This window comes from Chanos chanos, chromosome 2, assembly GCF_902362185.1.
Source record: "Chanos chanos chromosome 2, fChaCha1.1, whole genome shotgun sequence".
NCBI lineage: Eukaryota > Metazoa > Chordata > Actinopteri > Gonorynchiformes > Chanidae > Chanos > Chanos chanos.
The window spans coordinates 53,299,924-53,316,011 of record NC_044496.1 but is presented as its reverse complement, the minus strand read 5'-3'; the positions used below and the strand labels follow the sequence as shown (position 1 = coordinate 53,316,011).

At 38.6% G+C, this 16,088-nt stretch overlaps 2 protein-coding genes across 2 annotated transcripts; both read right to left on the bottom strand.

Annotated features, from left to right (window-relative positions):
- Positions 1-3,284: 3,284 nt before the first annotated feature.
- Positions 3,285-7,434, bottom strand: chic1 (cysteine-rich hydrophobic domain 1). The gene is made up of 6 exons (XM_030766159.1): positions 7,292-7,434; positions 6,135-6,189; positions 4,713-4,868; positions 4,267-4,323; positions 3,608-3,667; positions 3,285-3,405 (listed from the first exon to the last, which is right to left on the bottom strand). Exons 1-6 carry the CDS (start codon positions 7,432-7,434, stop codon positions 3,355-3,357), a joined length of 522 nt encoding a protein of 173 aa, XP_030622019.1. The 3' UTR covers positions 3,285-3,354.
- A 1,909-nt stretch (positions 7,435-9,343) lies between these two features.
- On the bottom strand, positions 9,344-12,549 carry cdx4 (caudal type homeobox 4). The gene is made up of 3 exons (XM_030766158.1): positions 12,114-12,549; positions 9,695-9,840; positions 9,344-9,577 (listed from the first exon to the last, which is right to left on the bottom strand). Exons 1-3 carry the CDS (start codon positions 12,547-12,549, stop codon positions 9,344-9,346), a joined length of 816 nt encoding a protein of 271 aa, XP_030622018.1.
- Between the last annotated feature and the right edge of the window lie 3,539 nt (positions 12,550-16,088).

Genomic DNA, 16,088 nt, shown 5'->3' with positions numbered 1-16,088 from the left:
ATTTTTAGGCAGTAAATGTAATGTGTAACCCTTTTTATTTCTCTAGCTCTTCTTCCCAGAGTAACCAGTACACCTTCTCTTGTGACCTCACACCTTGTAGGCCTTATATGCTACCATAGAAGAGGTAGCATGGAATGGAAATCAGCACTTTGGAGCTGAAAGAAACTAAACAGTGAACATGGAAAAATGATGGTGTTAAATCCCAGGAAGGCCAAGCCCTGCCACTGCTTTTCCTTTTCTAAAAAAAAAAAAAGACTTCCTGTTGGAAAATTTCAACGGAAAATAGTTGTAGTTACTGTGCCTGGAATATGAAAGAAAGTGTCTAACAGTGACTTTCAGAGATAATTTAGAGAGGCTCTATCTGGGGTTTAGACACAGCTACAAAGAAAAGCAGTCAGTAAAGGAGATACCTATATTCCTTCACTTGTCAAGCATACAAAGCTAAGAGGTCTTACTAGAGATTTTCGATTTGGCCACATACTGTATGGTACAGTCAAATTAAGTGCTCTGCTTATAACTAATAAAACAAACTGATTTTGTCACACACACACACTGAACAGTGAGCAGTGAAATGCACTGTATTTAACCCATCCCAACATCAGTGAGCACACACACTATGAGCTAGGAGCAGTGGGCAGGCACTGTAGCCGGGGACCAGTGTCAGGTCTTTTTGCCAGTGCCTTGGTCAAGGTCACTGACAGGAGTCTTACGAGTACTAATCCTAGTATGCATGTCTTTGTGGTGGAGGGGAAACCAGAGCACCTGGAGGGAAAACGTGCAAACTCCACACAGAAAGGACCTGGGACGGCTGGGATTAGAACCCAGGACCTTCTTGCCGTGAGGCAGCAGTGCTCACCACAGAGCCATAAATGTATGCAATCTCATCTTCTTCTACCTGGAATATATGAATAAGATAGATAGAACTATCATAAAAAAAAATGTATTACAATGTACCCTCAATACAGCTGTACGGTTTGAGCAGAATTGAGATATTGCACTGCCCCCTACAGGCCATTAAGTAAACATCTCATGATTTTCTCGTCAAATTTAACATAAATGTTACTTCTTAAAATAATGTTCTCATTAATCCATTCTATCGTTGTCGAACATAGAGCTATTAGAGTGGACAGCCACACTTATGAAGTGCTGTGTAAATACAGAAATAAAACAGTCATATGTCAGAAATAAAACAGTCATATGTCATGCTGTGTGAAGTTTGCTCTTCACACGCAATCTTGCCACCCCCTCTACTCCAGCCTGCCCACGGATAATGGAGATAAGCCGTGTGTTTTCATTAGTGTGACAACACGTCGATCATTGGGTAAGTTCAGTGGCCTTATGCTGTCACATTTCTGGTATGGAAAAACAGCTCCTCCAATCACAACATCTCAAACTCTTCCCTTTGGTGGGACTAGGGAACAGTGCAAACTGTAATATGACTGTTACATTACAACAGTCTGACGGCTCTAAGTGCCAACAGCAACCTGGTAACACTGATTGTTGTTACGTGGGCCAATCTTAGCAGTCATGAACAGACAGGAAAGGAAAAGAAAAAAAACCCATTATCTATACCCTGCTGGACAGTAACTGATTCTTACATAATATTCAGAAATGAGGAGATATCCTTTATCACTTTCTAAGTAGAGGAATGAATCACTTTCTAAGTAGAGAAATGTGTGGCAATATTATTATACAGGCAATTTACTGAACTTTTTTAATCCTTGTTATTCTTTGTTTGTTTGTTTTTAAGTGACAAAGAACCAGCCATTCAGAAATAAGTCACATTTTCACAAAAGAGAACAACTATGGAAGAACAAGAATCAAAATCAACAATTTATTTAAGCTTTTGAAAGGATTAGGTAATGACAAACATGTACACGAACTCTGTATCAAGACCAATACTGAGGAAAGTTCTGACTCTCCACTTTAGATTGACAGTAAATGTGTCGCTCTACTGAGGCTCAGTTCTCCCCAACGATTCAACAGCTCCAGAGGCACCCCAATGCAGCAGGCCCAGTGAGGAAACAAGACTGAACGCTAAACAAAACCAAGGAGGCCTCAAAAACAAAATCTGAGCCGAATGTTCTATCTGTACTGAACACACAGCTAACACATGAACTATTCAAGACACAAATGACTAAAACAAAACAAACAAACAAACAAAAAAAAAGACAAAATACAAAGAAAATGTAGAATTCAAACTATGTTTCAACGGAGGGGAAAAAAAAACAAAACAAAAAACACTGAACATGTTTAACTCTGAAATGGATGAAACATACTGCCTTTGTAATGAATCTTTCTCGTTTGGCAAAAGAGAGAGAAAAAAAGAAGAAGCATGTAAAACTCCATCAGTGCCTGTGTAATACACACATTCTCAGAAGTTGTCTGAAATCCCAATGGCCTCGTGTGCTCGAGTGCAAATCTCAGCCTCAACTCTGGCGTTTTTCAACGTACATTTTATGGCTTACTAAGTAAACGGGTTCATATAAACTGGAAAAGTTATACACAGACACCTTATAAACAAAACTAACTTACAATAATAGCTTGGCAAAAAAAAAAAATATATGAACAGCTAAATTACATTATGTAAACATAGCATATCACACTGTACATCTCGTCTGAACATGATATTTACAGGCCGATCAGTTTCTTGACTCCCCCCTATTGTAGAGGAAAACCCTCCAAAAGTGCAGGGCTCTTGACTTACATACACTGATGCAAATTCAAACATTTCAACTACTTCACTCTTTTGATAATTTGTTAAGAACGTCAAAACTAACCGTTTCACCCTCAAGACAACAAAACATTCCATGGACTGATTCCAACCCCCGGGTATATACTTTTTTTCTTTTTAAACAAACAAACAAACAAACAAAAAAAAGAGTTTGTGATTTAACGTAAGGCATATACACACCATTTAGGTGTTCTTGTTCTTCTCAAAGATACCACAACGCTGTATGAGGCAAGGAGGGAGGGAGAGGGGGAGAGGGGAAGGATAAATGCACTTTAATGCAGGATCACTGTCTTTTGATCTCTTTAACGTGTTATATGTAACGACAGAAATAATCTGCATTACGTAACAGAACATCTGAGTGCAAGACGAGAGCATTTTTTTTTTTTCTTTTTCTACTACATCAGAAAAAAATGTGCAAAATCTGCTCTAAAGCAAAGTGACAGTGTTGCAAATTCTACTTTACAGGGTTAGGGGAGGGAAAAAAAAAAAGAAAAAAAAAAGAGGGGAGGGGGGGGGTTTGTCTTTTTCAGAGACCAGTGAAGACCCTCAATCCGTCATATATACAAGGCACTAAGAAGAGGAGAGAAGGGTGATTCACCATGATCCCCCCAGTGGTCTTCTCAGTCAGGTCGAAATATAGGATATTTGGGTAAGAATTCTATAAGAATTACCTGTTAAAGTATGGGGGGGGAAAAAAGGCAATGTTATCCACTTTGCATTCTGGGAAATGAGATAAGTTGAATGAGACTTTACTGACAGCATTTATGTATATCAGTATCTGTGGAAAAATGTATCAACTTCTGAATTAAAACATAATTACACGGAATTTATTTCTTAGGAGAAATACTGGGCTGTTTTGAACTTTAAACTTACATATTCCATCATGTTATTGCTCTCACATTTCCTTTTACTGAGTTTCCAGTGTAGCCCCAGCTGAGACGAGATGAAAACACACACGTATTAGGAAACTTTGTAAGGCGTGGGATACCGCTTACACACACACACACACCCACACACACACACACACACCCACACCCACGCGCACATGCGCACACACACACACACACACCCACGCGCACACGCGCACACACACACACACACATACACACACACACACACGCCAAAAAAAACATATACAGATAGAACCACAGGAAAAAAGGTTAAGCAGGGGTCAAGTAGTGGCCAGTGCTCTAAGGAGTTTCCTTAATGTGTCTGAGCAGCTACTGACTGTCTGAGACAACTCCGAGACACAACAAAATTAACATGGCTTTTACTGCTGACCTTTCCATGGCCTGGTCAGTCTCTGCACTCTATCAATGGATCAGACAAAAATGGCTAAAAGGGGGGAAAAGGTTATTTCGCGGGGTCAAAGTGTAGCTGCTACGTTAACGATCATTATCCGCCACACTAAAATTTAAACACGTCCTTGGATAATAACCTTCCACAACAGGTTCAACATTAGCCACTTTCCTCATCCATTTAAGACACCCTGATGTAAAAGTTTTTTTTTTTTTCTTCTTTAATTTTCTTACCTTGTGGTATAATCGGTTGTTTTCCCATTCTAACAATTTTTGAATGGACCTTCTTGTCTGGGGACAGAGGAACACAAACACTTGTGCAGGTAATCACCTTGTCAAGACTCTTCAAACACGTGTTTAGCAAATGCCCAATAAAACCTTGAGTGTATTAGACCTAAGAGGAATTTATGGACTGAACCACCTATTTAACCAGCTTGTAAGTCGTACGTTGCGGCGAATAATATAGTGGAGAATCAACACCTTTTCGACATATCATTCAGGCTGGGTGAAGGTTTCAGATGTGTTATGTATCAATTTCACTCTCTGTTACTAATTATAGACAGACTGTTAGCGCTCTTTATACTAAGGGCAAAATGCCTTGAGTGATAAAAGTAAGCCAATGAGTAAAAGACATGCTTGATTTAAGAGGGGGGATTGGTCATGTGAGGGGTGGGACTTACCCTCTTGTTGAGACATATGACAGGCCACAGGCTACAGCCCACTGTGCAGCAACAACACAGACAGCCACAAAGCAACCACTTCACATTGACTGGCAGGTTCTTCTTCAAACAAGCATTCACTCGGCTGATACTCGTTTTAAACTCCTCTGGAGCGACCTGGGTCATATGAAAACAAATGAGAAGAGAACAGGAGAAATTCATGTTCAAAACAACAGGGCATCATTAAAAGGAGATTTAAACGGAGAAACTACGTGTCTGATTTAATTTTCTTCTTTATTGTTATATTTTGAGTCTTTTTTTTTTAAACTGTTAAATACATTCATAGCTGGAAAACTAAAAAACAGGATTTTTTTTTTTTTTAAAGGCTGATTTACTCCATGGCAAGATTACGCAAATTACAAAAAAAAAAAAAAACCCCAAAAAAACCCTCAACAGATTAAAAAAAAAAAAAAAAAAACCTGGTGGATGTTTGCAGATGCTCTTTAGGGATCAGATGAAATCTGCATTTGTTACTTTGTCAACCAAAAGCTCTTGCACTTTTAGGGGGCAGAAGGGGTGGGGGGGAGACAAAAAAAAAAAAAAACAGAGAAAGAGAGCGAGCGAGAGAGAAAGAGAGAGAGAGAGAGAGAAAGAGAGCGAGCGAGAGAGAAAGAGAGAGAGAGAGAGAGAGAGAGAGAGAGAGAGAGAGAGAGAGAGAGAGATAAGCTCACGGCCTGTGGCTGTGCCGTCCAAACAACCTGAATGGCTGCTCATTCCTCTCTGGGTATGTACGCCATAAAAGCAGGGTCGTAATCTTTTATGACAGGATGCAAAGGTCTCTTTGCAAACAGAGAAAGACCTCGGAATAAAGCCCAGCAGGCCCTGATCTGCACCCTTCAGTCATCATAATTGTGACCTCATCCATCACATGTCACTCTGGGTCACAATACTAGAGATACATTTTATTGCCCCGCACTTCCCTCTGCCTGCTCTTCCCCCCCCGAGCCTTTTTGTGTCTCTCTGTCCGACCCAGGAAGCTTTCCTTTCTTCTGCACAGGCACTGTCCTTATTTCATTATTGTGTCACCTGGAGCTGTGTCCTCCCGACACTGGGATCCCGGGCAATCCGGGCGAATAGACGGCTTACTCATTTACAGAGGGCCCCAACATCCACACATTCAGCTGCCAGCTCTAGATGCATCATCCGAACTATCTAAAAATGCCTCGCCCCTTGGATTAAACCCACTCGAGGCTTGAAAGGGATCGTTAAGGAACGCATCATTTGTCAGTCCGTTTTTGTTTTTTGTTTTTTTTTAACGGAACATCGATGCAATGATTAAGGGTTTTGAAAATAAAATGTTTCGAGTTTCTGCGTAAATGCAAGAAAAGGAGTGTGTAGGGCAATGAATATGTTTAAAAAAAAACAAAAAAACAAAAACGTTACCTTTCCTGTAAGAACCGATGGAAATTCTGTGTCAAATTTGTTGCTCAGTCCAAACCTTTTGAGAAAAACACCCACAAAAATACATAAGAACAGTATTCTCTTAAGCTGCATTATGATCATATCTAGCATGTGAAGTATATGTGTTGTTCTACACAAATGACAAAGGAATCGTAATCCATTCAAAATTAAAGATTAAAGGTATCACAAATGAAGCTAGAATCCCTAAATTCTTTGATAAGGAGAATCATTATTTAAAAAAAAAAAAAAAAACCTAATATGCTAGCAAGTACCAATGTGTTATGACTTAAAAGTATCTTAACCTGTTCTGACCTGATGTTTAAGAAAAATGAATTACACTGCTGAGGCATTAATGTACACTTTATGACAACAGTTTGAACTAACACAGCCTTTTAACAACGTGTTTTAGCAAGAGGTGGACTTCAAAAGCGAGAAGCTGATGTAAGCTATGTTTGTAAACAGCTGAGCCAGTATGGTAAAATAACTAAAATGACATAGCCTAATAGCTTCAGCGTAGAGCCTAACGATAATAGCATGGTTACAAAGGGATCTCCCACTTGACATATTCGTTTAAAATGTCGATTCTACTTCAGTAGTTCTGGGTGTAATATTAATTTTGTCGTTGCTAGGTCATTAACAAGAGGACTATCCAACTAAACAGTAAACAACTTGGGTCATTTTCAGAGCAAAGCGTGTACGGGTTTACTTAGTCGAGATTTAACGTACAAAATACATGGTGACAACTTGATCACGCTTTACAATATACAGGTTAATTCTACGTACAGTTTATTACTAAGAAAACTAGATGTCATGTTCCTAAGACTTAACGCGGTTGCTAATGTCCAATGGAAGTTGAGCAATATGCACAGCAACGGAGCACTATGTATACACAGTCCACCATAAAACAATAAATTCCTCTTTTCCCGTACGTTGCGGGCAAGGGTAATGCTCTTTGTATTGTTGACTGAAAATCACTGTCAATGAACAGGAAAGACTACACTAATGGCTTCGGCCTACATACATTTTGATACTACCACTAGCAAGCAGCAAAACATGCACTGATGACTAGCATGGAGGCTACCACAGCAGGTAAGAGATAGCAGAGTGTATCAACCTTGTTACAGTATTCACATGCTTACACAGTGATGTGCCCGGCACCCCGCATAATCACTGGTTCGGGGCAGTATCTGGCGAGGTGTTCTTCACTCACTATCCGTTCATCTTCCTCCTCTAACTCATAAATGGTATCAAAGTCCGCCATGTTGGGCAGTAAGACGCTCATGACGTCTATTACACTGGCAGGATGACATCAGTCCGATGTTATACTCGCGCGCCACTAGAGCACAGGCGGCATCGATATTCATTAAAATGTAGCATGTCTTGGGCGGGAAATCGAAAGGCGTCTGACATGCCAGGGAACTTTGTTCCTCACGTGTTCTTTTAGCTACAGTTTATGAAATTGAGCGAAGGTCAAAGGCTCGATGTCTTATCTAATTCTCTTGACTGCGCCCAAACCTTTATGAAATAAGCATCGTCACGACCAAGGGAAAGACATTTTGACTTTTCGACCCGGGGCATCTTGTTTAAGATCAGTTTGTCAGGATTTGAAATCGCGACGTCTCAAACAGACAGTAGAGTCAAAGACGTTTAGCCTATAGCAGATATTTCAGATAGAGTTAAACTGTTCAGTTACAATCGGCTACAGTCTCTTGACACATCTCATGTATTGACGGGGAGTAATTGCAGTGTAGTCACGTATATGTATGTTAAATCATGAGCCAGACTAGATGCATTTAGAATCTGTTAAAATCTGAAATACACTTTATTTTAAAACCATTAACATAGCTGGATAATTAGCCTATTTATGGGGATGCAATTTGATAATATCGTATGTACATAGCCTACCAATTCTTTCTTATGTAGGCTACATAGCCTTATCAGTATGTCCAGTTACAGTGAGGATTGGTTGGTTAGTTTGTAACAGAGTTGATTTGCATTTAAGACAGATCTCTGTGAATTTCTTGCAGTAGCTTATACGAACTCCGCTCCTGTACAAATGAAGGACTAAATAATTAATTAAAAACATGGCATAACAGACATAGTAACGTTTTATCCTATAAATTGACCCAAATCAAACCTCAGCCTAAACTGAAACAGCCCGACTTAATTTTTTACTTTACTTTTGAGGCATAGGATTTGCTATTTTAATCCATCGTTTTCAAACATTTTTCAGCTGCTACAGTGTATAAGTAAAAGTAGGCTACATGTTTGGGTATTTTATTTTGATCACTCATCCAAAACTGGGCTTTAGATTTCTCGCCTGTGAAACCGATTTGGAACTGCTGAAAAGCTTAAAGAATTACGGACAGTGTGATGAACATGAATCTAAAGCGCTCACAAAATTTCAAGTTTCACCATATCTTAACCCGAATGTCACTTGGTGTTATGAAGATTGTTTGCAGGTATTTCCATCGTAACATGTTGCGTAAAATAGACCGCAATGTTTCGTCAGCTCACCCTGGCCAGCTGTTCTTGCTTTGCCATTTGGCTTTTTTCGTGTTTGTGAATGAAACACAGAGATTCCGTGATAAGTTACTTGCAAAAACATTTTATTTACATTTTGAACGTTGCCATCAAACGTTCTACCCGTATCACTCCGAATCATGAGAAAATGTAACTCCTGGTCATTTGAAAAACGAGCTTTGGTTTTAGTGGAGCTAAATTATCCGTTGCTTGTACGTATTTATTTGTATATCGAGTATACAAATAAATACATGGTCAAGTTTCAGATTCAGGTCTTTGGATCATTCTCTTTTTGAGCAAACACGGTACCTGCATTTTTTATTTACAAACACTTATACACTCACCACATACAGGAAATGATATTTATATCTTACTTGATCACACACAAACAGTCATTAGAATATTTAGTATCTGAACCAGACGCACGATGATTTTTGTATGTTTTTTTTTTCTTTTTAAAAAGCTATTCTAATAAAAACGATATTCGAAGAGCCTCCAGGATTTCGTTGCAATTAAAACGTTTCTCTTATTTGTTGTAATCCACAACACGTGCCTCAGGACGTCTGGTCGTGGAATAGTTTATAATCCATATGGACCAGTCAAGTCGTGCGCACTGTCCTTTCAGCGTGTCGGAGTGCTCAGTTAAATTGGATGATCCAAGTTCGATTTTACTGAGTTACTGTAACTTGCTGTATGTTCCTTATTGATGGTAAGGTATTCATTCCGGGAGGTTGGTAGAGAGAACCGTGTATATCCGATGGACTCAGGGACCCGGGTACTGGCAAAGGGCTGACAGAACCTGGGTCGCTGTGGACTGAGCCTCCACTGCCATCAGACTGACCCAATTTCTTTTTGATTAACTTTCTCTCCTTGGCTCTGCGGTTTTGAAACCAGATCTTAACCTGTAAAATACACAAGAAAGAGCATAATTCATTACCAAATCACATGGCTTATTAAAGATTAACAAAATTTTTTTAGCTATGAATAACATTGCATTTAATTACAGAATGTACGCATACCTGCCGCTCTGAAAGCCCAAGATTGACGGCCAGTTCTGATTTCCTTCTGATTGTGATGTACCGATTAAAATGAAATTCCTTTTCAAGTTCCAGTCTCTGATGGTCAGTGTACACCACTCGATATTTCTCCTTTGTCCGCGTTTTACCTGAAATTGTCAAAATAAAGATTTTAATAAAATAATGTATACACTGAAAAAAAGGCATAGGCAAATAAAAGCAAACAAAATGTCAAACCATATTTTATGTCATTTGCATTTTTTTGTTGATCGTACACGTTTTGGTAATAAAGTTTAAGAATTCTTAAAATAATTACTTATTTGGTGAATTCAGAAAATATTCGTTGCCTGTCTGACCGTAAATTTCGATAATGAATTTAATGTTCTAAACATTAATGAATTTAATGTTCTAAATTCATATAATATTGCTATTTGTCAAACAGAATTAATTGTTTGAGGATCTATTAAAGTTTATTGTATTATAAAGTTTATTGTTTATTGTAATTATTATTGTTATTATTATTACTTACTGCTCTGTATGATAACTGTTAAAGTTATGGACATATTGTGTAACTCAGCATTGTATCACTTTGTATCTAGATATGTAAATTGCGCTTCTGATCTTCTTTGATGTCACTTTTTGAACAAACTGCAGAACAAAGAGTCTCAAAGATATTACCCAAATGCCATTGATGTGTTAAAAGGCAACACACGACTAACAAAGGACTTACAAGCAGATACTATCGAAGAGCCTTTCCTGGCAAAGAGGACGCTCCTCTTGTTTGATTTACAAACCGAGTCGGCACTCCTTTTATCTTGAAAAATATTTTTCTATTTTCCTCCCTTAAAGAATTTACCTGTACGACTTGTATGATGCCCTTGCAGAATAGCGCAACAAAATGCAGGCGTTAGCTAATAGTCTTTATCTGAAAAAAAGGTATCAATAACTGAAATGAGGCCAATGTTCCTAGGATATTTCTTGGATATATCTGGTTGGTTTTTATGTATGTTTGCTCGATATAACTCTATAATTCAGTGGTTGTTGGTTGTGACGTTCAAATCAATCAAAAATGATAGTTACATACATAGGTCTATCTCATGAAGTAGAGTGACTAAATTAAAATGGGGGGACATGGATTTAGCACGAAAAAATTATTCCTTTTACATTAGGCTTATCGTGAAATTTCGTTTCATACAAATTTCATTCTGTTTGTGTGTCTCCTTCATGAGCTTCAAACAAGAGACTTTATTTGCTGTGAAATTCGTCACCCTTTCCGGCAATATAACAATATAACCCTTGAAGAATAGGGACAGAGGAAGATACGTTGGTGCATATCAAAGTAAGACGAGGTGTTGAAAGGAGTCGGCGCCTGAATATGACAGATAACCCTCAAAACCCGACACAATGTAGCAGGAAAAGTAGACCTCACATCTAGTTTACGGGAGTTGAGAAATTAGCATGACAAGTGCGCTGGCGCCGATTCCAAACACCTTAGTCAAGCGCTCGGTTGCAGTCTCAGTTTACGTCAGTTAATTTAACATAGAATCTTGGAATATTAAAAGTTGCCAAGTCTCCGTAATGCCAAGTCTCCGCATGTTCTAGTGCGCCTTATGAATTATGGCGAAAAACGAAACTACGAAACTTTTTTCACACTGCTCTTTCTTTATCCCTCGCACTCCACCGCACTCTCTTTTTTCCTCTACTTCTTAAGCAAAGGCATAGTAACATTTTATTACTGCCTGCATCCGTCAAATTCAACGAGTTGTAAGATATTTCCCCACCTAAATAAAGAAATATTCGGCAGTGTCATATTAAAGGCCGTTTCTTATCAAATTCCGCTTTGAATAACGTTCTAAAAATAATTTATAATATCAAATACTAGTTTATGTTTGGTTACGTGTTCTCTTGGTGCTGTTTTCATCTATACTTCATCATAGATATCGAAAAAGTTCATCAAATTCGATGCCAGTGAGATTCTCACTGGTAGCATAATTTTCGATACATTGTCGCTAGACATTGCTGTCTAATTTTAGTTCTGTAAAGACAGACAGATAGATAGATAGATAGACAGATAGATAGATAGATAGATAGATAGATAGATAGATAGATAGATAGATAGATAGATAGATAGATAGATAGATAGACAGATAAATAAATAAATACGTACATACATACATACATACATACATACAGATTAAGTTTGGCCACAAGATCTACTACAACCCTACAAAACGAAAGGCCCACTATTGCTGTGCAAATATTACGCTGATTGCCATAATTATGTATTTGGAGAGTCCCCATTTCCTAGCCAAGTACCATTATACTATTACGCACGGTTTTATGAATGCATAGCATCTCATACTACAAAATTGCACTAATACCAAGTGAAAGTCGAGGGGAACGAACACGTCCCGGAACTTACCGGTCGAGGACGATTGGACGGTTTTGCTCATCCACTGATAAGAATTGCGTCTTTCTCTATCTGGGGAAAGTTGTGCCACAGAAATATTCTCGGGTGGTGGAGGCAATACTGCTGCTCCGGGGCCATGCATAGGATTGTAATCAGGCGAGCAATAAGGAACTTGTCCCGGAGAAGAGTTGCTCATGGGCGCAGCAATACTGTTTGGAGGTCCGAGACTGTACGCGCCCCAGTCTTCCCTTGGTGCGCCATAAGGAGCGCCCCATGCCCCGGCTGACTGTGCGTGCGTGTCCATGTTGGGCACATGATGATATCCTGTAAAATCAGAGTACTGTGGAGCAGAGACGAAATTCTGTGGTGGAAGGTTGATACCGGAACGTCTTACAGGTCCTTGGTGATACATGCTTCCCTCTTTATCCAAAAGATATCCAACATACATGATTTGAAAGAAAATTCCAAAAAAAAGTTTTTTTTTAAGGCGACATACTAGCCAAGTAACAGGCTAGCCGTGACTTCAGATCAAGCCTGTGCTAATTTTGGTGGGTTTTTTAGTAGTCCAAAGAGTCTCTTCAAAATGGCAGTCCGACGTAGTCCTTGACGCGCTTCAATCAAACATGATGTGGCTCTGTTGACAAGGTGCTGGTGGTAGAGGTATACCAAGGCCTTCCTGACGTCAGCTGAGACTTCAAACCCTTCTGGATTTGCATTCAAATGACGGACCAATACACCAAGCCCACCTCGCAGACTCCCCTAGCGCCAGATTTACGAATCACCTCAAACACTACACCTTAGGACACTTATCTACTTCTCTTCTCTTCCTGTGCACACTTAAGCGTAGGCATGAATTAAAGCGGCCTTTCTGAATCAGAGCGCACAATTCTGCTCAATTCAGGATGAATGGAAAAGTTAATCAGGGATGCGATGCTATTTAATTTCATTTGATTTCATTTCATGGCATTTGGTCTAATTTATTTGTGTTGCACTTTTTTCTTTTTTGTAAAGGCATATCCATGAGAAACGTATAGAAAAATCTTTTCAGAATACTTTGTATAGCACCAGCAAGAGAAGTATTACTATTACTGCCAATGATGATGACATGCTCTATTGCAGCATACAGTTTACATGTCCTATTCCAGCATTAAGTTTGCAATAAATTATTCTTTATAAAAATCTACGAGCGTATATGCGATGCAAAAATATTAGAAGACATGAATTAATGTTATTTAAAAGGGAATGTTTATTTATTTATTTTTTTAAAAAACCCACTTGCTTCAATTGGGGAGCTAAAACCTGTTGATATGGGAACTCTACAACTGCAGAGTACTCATGCCACGTTTCTCGCCCTGAGAGTCGTGCGTATTTGTTGAAGATGTACTCTTGTAAAGAGGTGTAAAGTATAATGGGACACAGGACATGCAGTGAGACCAACTTTTCTCATTCGACTCTGTTCACACCTTGACACTCTAAGGTCACACTTCACAGTTAATTCCGGTTTAAGAGAATCTAAGGTATTACTCAAAGTGTTCATGCAAAAAAGACAGTGTGTCGTGCGTGTCGCCATGTAGTTGGAAGATTTAACGAGTTGTTAATCCATTTTATTCAAACTTAACTCTGTGTTTGCATTGACAGCGTATCAGTCGCAGACTGTAGGCCTGTATCTAAATGTAAAATACCATATATTCCTACTGAAATAAAGGTAAACGTGTCTTCGTGTGAAAATATGATAGACCTACTCTGCATTGTATTGAAAATCCACAGTGTCAGTACTGGCAACAAACAATTAAATGTAATCGCACTAGCTTATTGAAGGAAGGTAGACATGCGAACAATTCCACACAACTACCATACAGCGAGTTCTTAAAGTGATGTTCAATAGCAGTATCAAGAAAAAACCCTATAGCGTATTGATTTAAATAATTTAAACGTAGGTTGCATATGTTGCAATGTAGTGGAACCTCTCCAGCATGGATTGGCTCAAATGAGGTGACAAGTTTCACGTTCGTCTGTCTCAGATTTTACTCTGATAACTGTAAGCGTTTGCTGCTTTTAGAACTATGCTTTTCCCAAAGTGAAAAGCTGTGCATTCGAAACACTGTCTCATGATAGAGATAACAGTGTAAACCTTGTGTAGGCTATGTCAGATTGTACCCTAACCACGCCCAACAAAGAAGAGACAAACGATTAGTTTGATTAAGAATATATTTCACCTTTATGACTAATGTGAATTAGATATAAAATATGTGTTCTAGACTGATGTCAGGTGTCTTAGGTGTGGACTGAGGACAGACTAGGACAGCCAAAAACAGTTGCTGGTAACACGCCAGCTACGCCCCCTGGTGGTTTTCTTCTTAAACGTGTGACTACAACAGTCAAATTTCAAAGTCGTTCCGGCTATGCTTATAGGCTATGTCAGGGTAGTTATCTGGTCTGTCACTCGTGTTGCCCTTTATTTCACTAAAATTATTATGTACTAAGCCGAGCAAATGAAGATTTCCATGTCACGAAAAACGTGGTTATGAACAGTATAAACAGGCCAATAACATAAATTGAGGAAAGAAACATTTATGTAGGGAAGGCTCTGACCTCTAGAGGGCATTGTTTACCAAAAAATCCTGTTGGTCATTTCGGAGTTCAGAGGTTCGCTTTATGGAACATGTAGACGCGTAGCATTGGTTTAACCTTTGAGTAGAAAATAATAAAGCAATGCACATCCAATAAATAGAGGTTTGCTGATATCGGCAGCCCAAGTCAGTACACCATACCCCTGTCAGTTATACACACTGAAATGCTCTCCTACTTCTACCACGGTGTCTGTCGATAAAATCTGTTATCACTTACCACAAACCATCTTTGCAAAGCTGTTCTGTTAGTATCACAGCTGTAGTAGCGTGTATTCGATGATGATATTTAGCATGTTTAAAAAGCATTTGGTAGGATCTGTTCATTGTGATCAAATGAACTGGAAATTTGCCGTTCACAAAACCAATGAACTTTTCTTCTTCTTCTTCTTCTTTTTCTTCTTCTTCTTCTTCTTCTTCTTCTTCTTCTTCTTCTCCACCACCTCTGTCTTGTATTAGTGAAGAATAAATTATAGATTTAAAAAAGCATTGCTAGCCACATTGTCTATGTTATGTCATATGTTGGATTTGCAGATTCACTTTCTAAGTGTTCCGAACAAGAGCTTTCATTGCACACACAAGCATTTTTCATCCAAATGTGTGTGGCTTTTTTTTTTTTCAAAGGCAATATTACAATTTTGATTATTTTGATTGGGCTGAGGTTTAACTGAATATTGTTGCATAACTCAAAAATGACTCTTTAGCTGGCCTGAGCCCTAAGTGCAGGGTAGCTGATAAAAACATGGCCTTGTAGCTGTATTTTGAAATACTTTTTTTTTTCAGTTGCTCTCCGTCCAGGGCCCATGGTGGCAAGTTGTTGTAAGCATGAACTTCTTCTGCTCACATTTAAAGCAAAGAAGAAGGATTTCTTAGGTAATGGTGGAAGGGGCATTTCCTAGTTTTCTAAGACAGTATTCATTTCTCTCTCCTGGACAGAAAAAAAGCTTTTGAACATTATATTCTTCATAGGTTTCTGTGAACCTGAGGGAGCAAATTGGTGCAGGATTTATGGAAAATGCAGTATTAAAGGGATATTGTTCAAGGTGTGGGCTTCCAATTCGAACAGTATAGTGACCTTCAGTATTTGAGATGTCCTTGAAAATGTGGCAGTATTTTTGTCTGGAGAATTTGACTGGTACACATAACACTTTATATTTAATGTTAAGCAGCATTGTCAGCGGAGCTCTGTGGCATTGTCCTTTTCTTTCTTTCTTTCTTTCTTTCTTTCTTTCTTTCTTTCTTTCTTTCTTTCTTTCTTTCTTTCTTTCTTTCTTTCTTTCCTTCTTTTTTTTTTTATTAATGCAGTTCATTCTAAATTTTTTCTGCGTGACACATTCACTAAAACACTTCAAAATACAGC

Coding starts and splice junctions, on each gene's coding strand:
- chic1 (XM_030766159.1), bottom strand. CDS start 7,434: ATGAGCGTCTTACTGCCCAACATGGCGGACTTTGATACCATTTATGAG. Junction 4,869..6,134: donor CATCGGTTCTTACAGGAAAG/GTAACGTTTTTG, acceptor CATATGACCCAG/GTCGCTCCAGAGGAGTTTAA. Junction 3,668..4,266: donor ACAACCGATTATACCACAAG/GTAAGAAAATTA, acceptor ATCTCGTCTCAG/CTGGGGCTACACTGGAAACT.
- cdx4 (XM_030766158.1), bottom strand. CDS start 12,549: ATGTATGTTGGATATCTTTTGGATAAAGAGGGAAGCATGTATCACCAA. Junction 9,841..12,113: donor CGTCCAATCGTCCTCGACCG/GTAAGTTCCGGG, acceptor TGACAATTTCAG/GTAAAACGCGGACAAAGGAG. Junction 9,578..9,694: donor TTGGGCTTTCAGAGCGGCAG/GTATGCGTACAT, acceptor TGTATTTTACAG/GTTAAGATCTGGTTTCAAAA.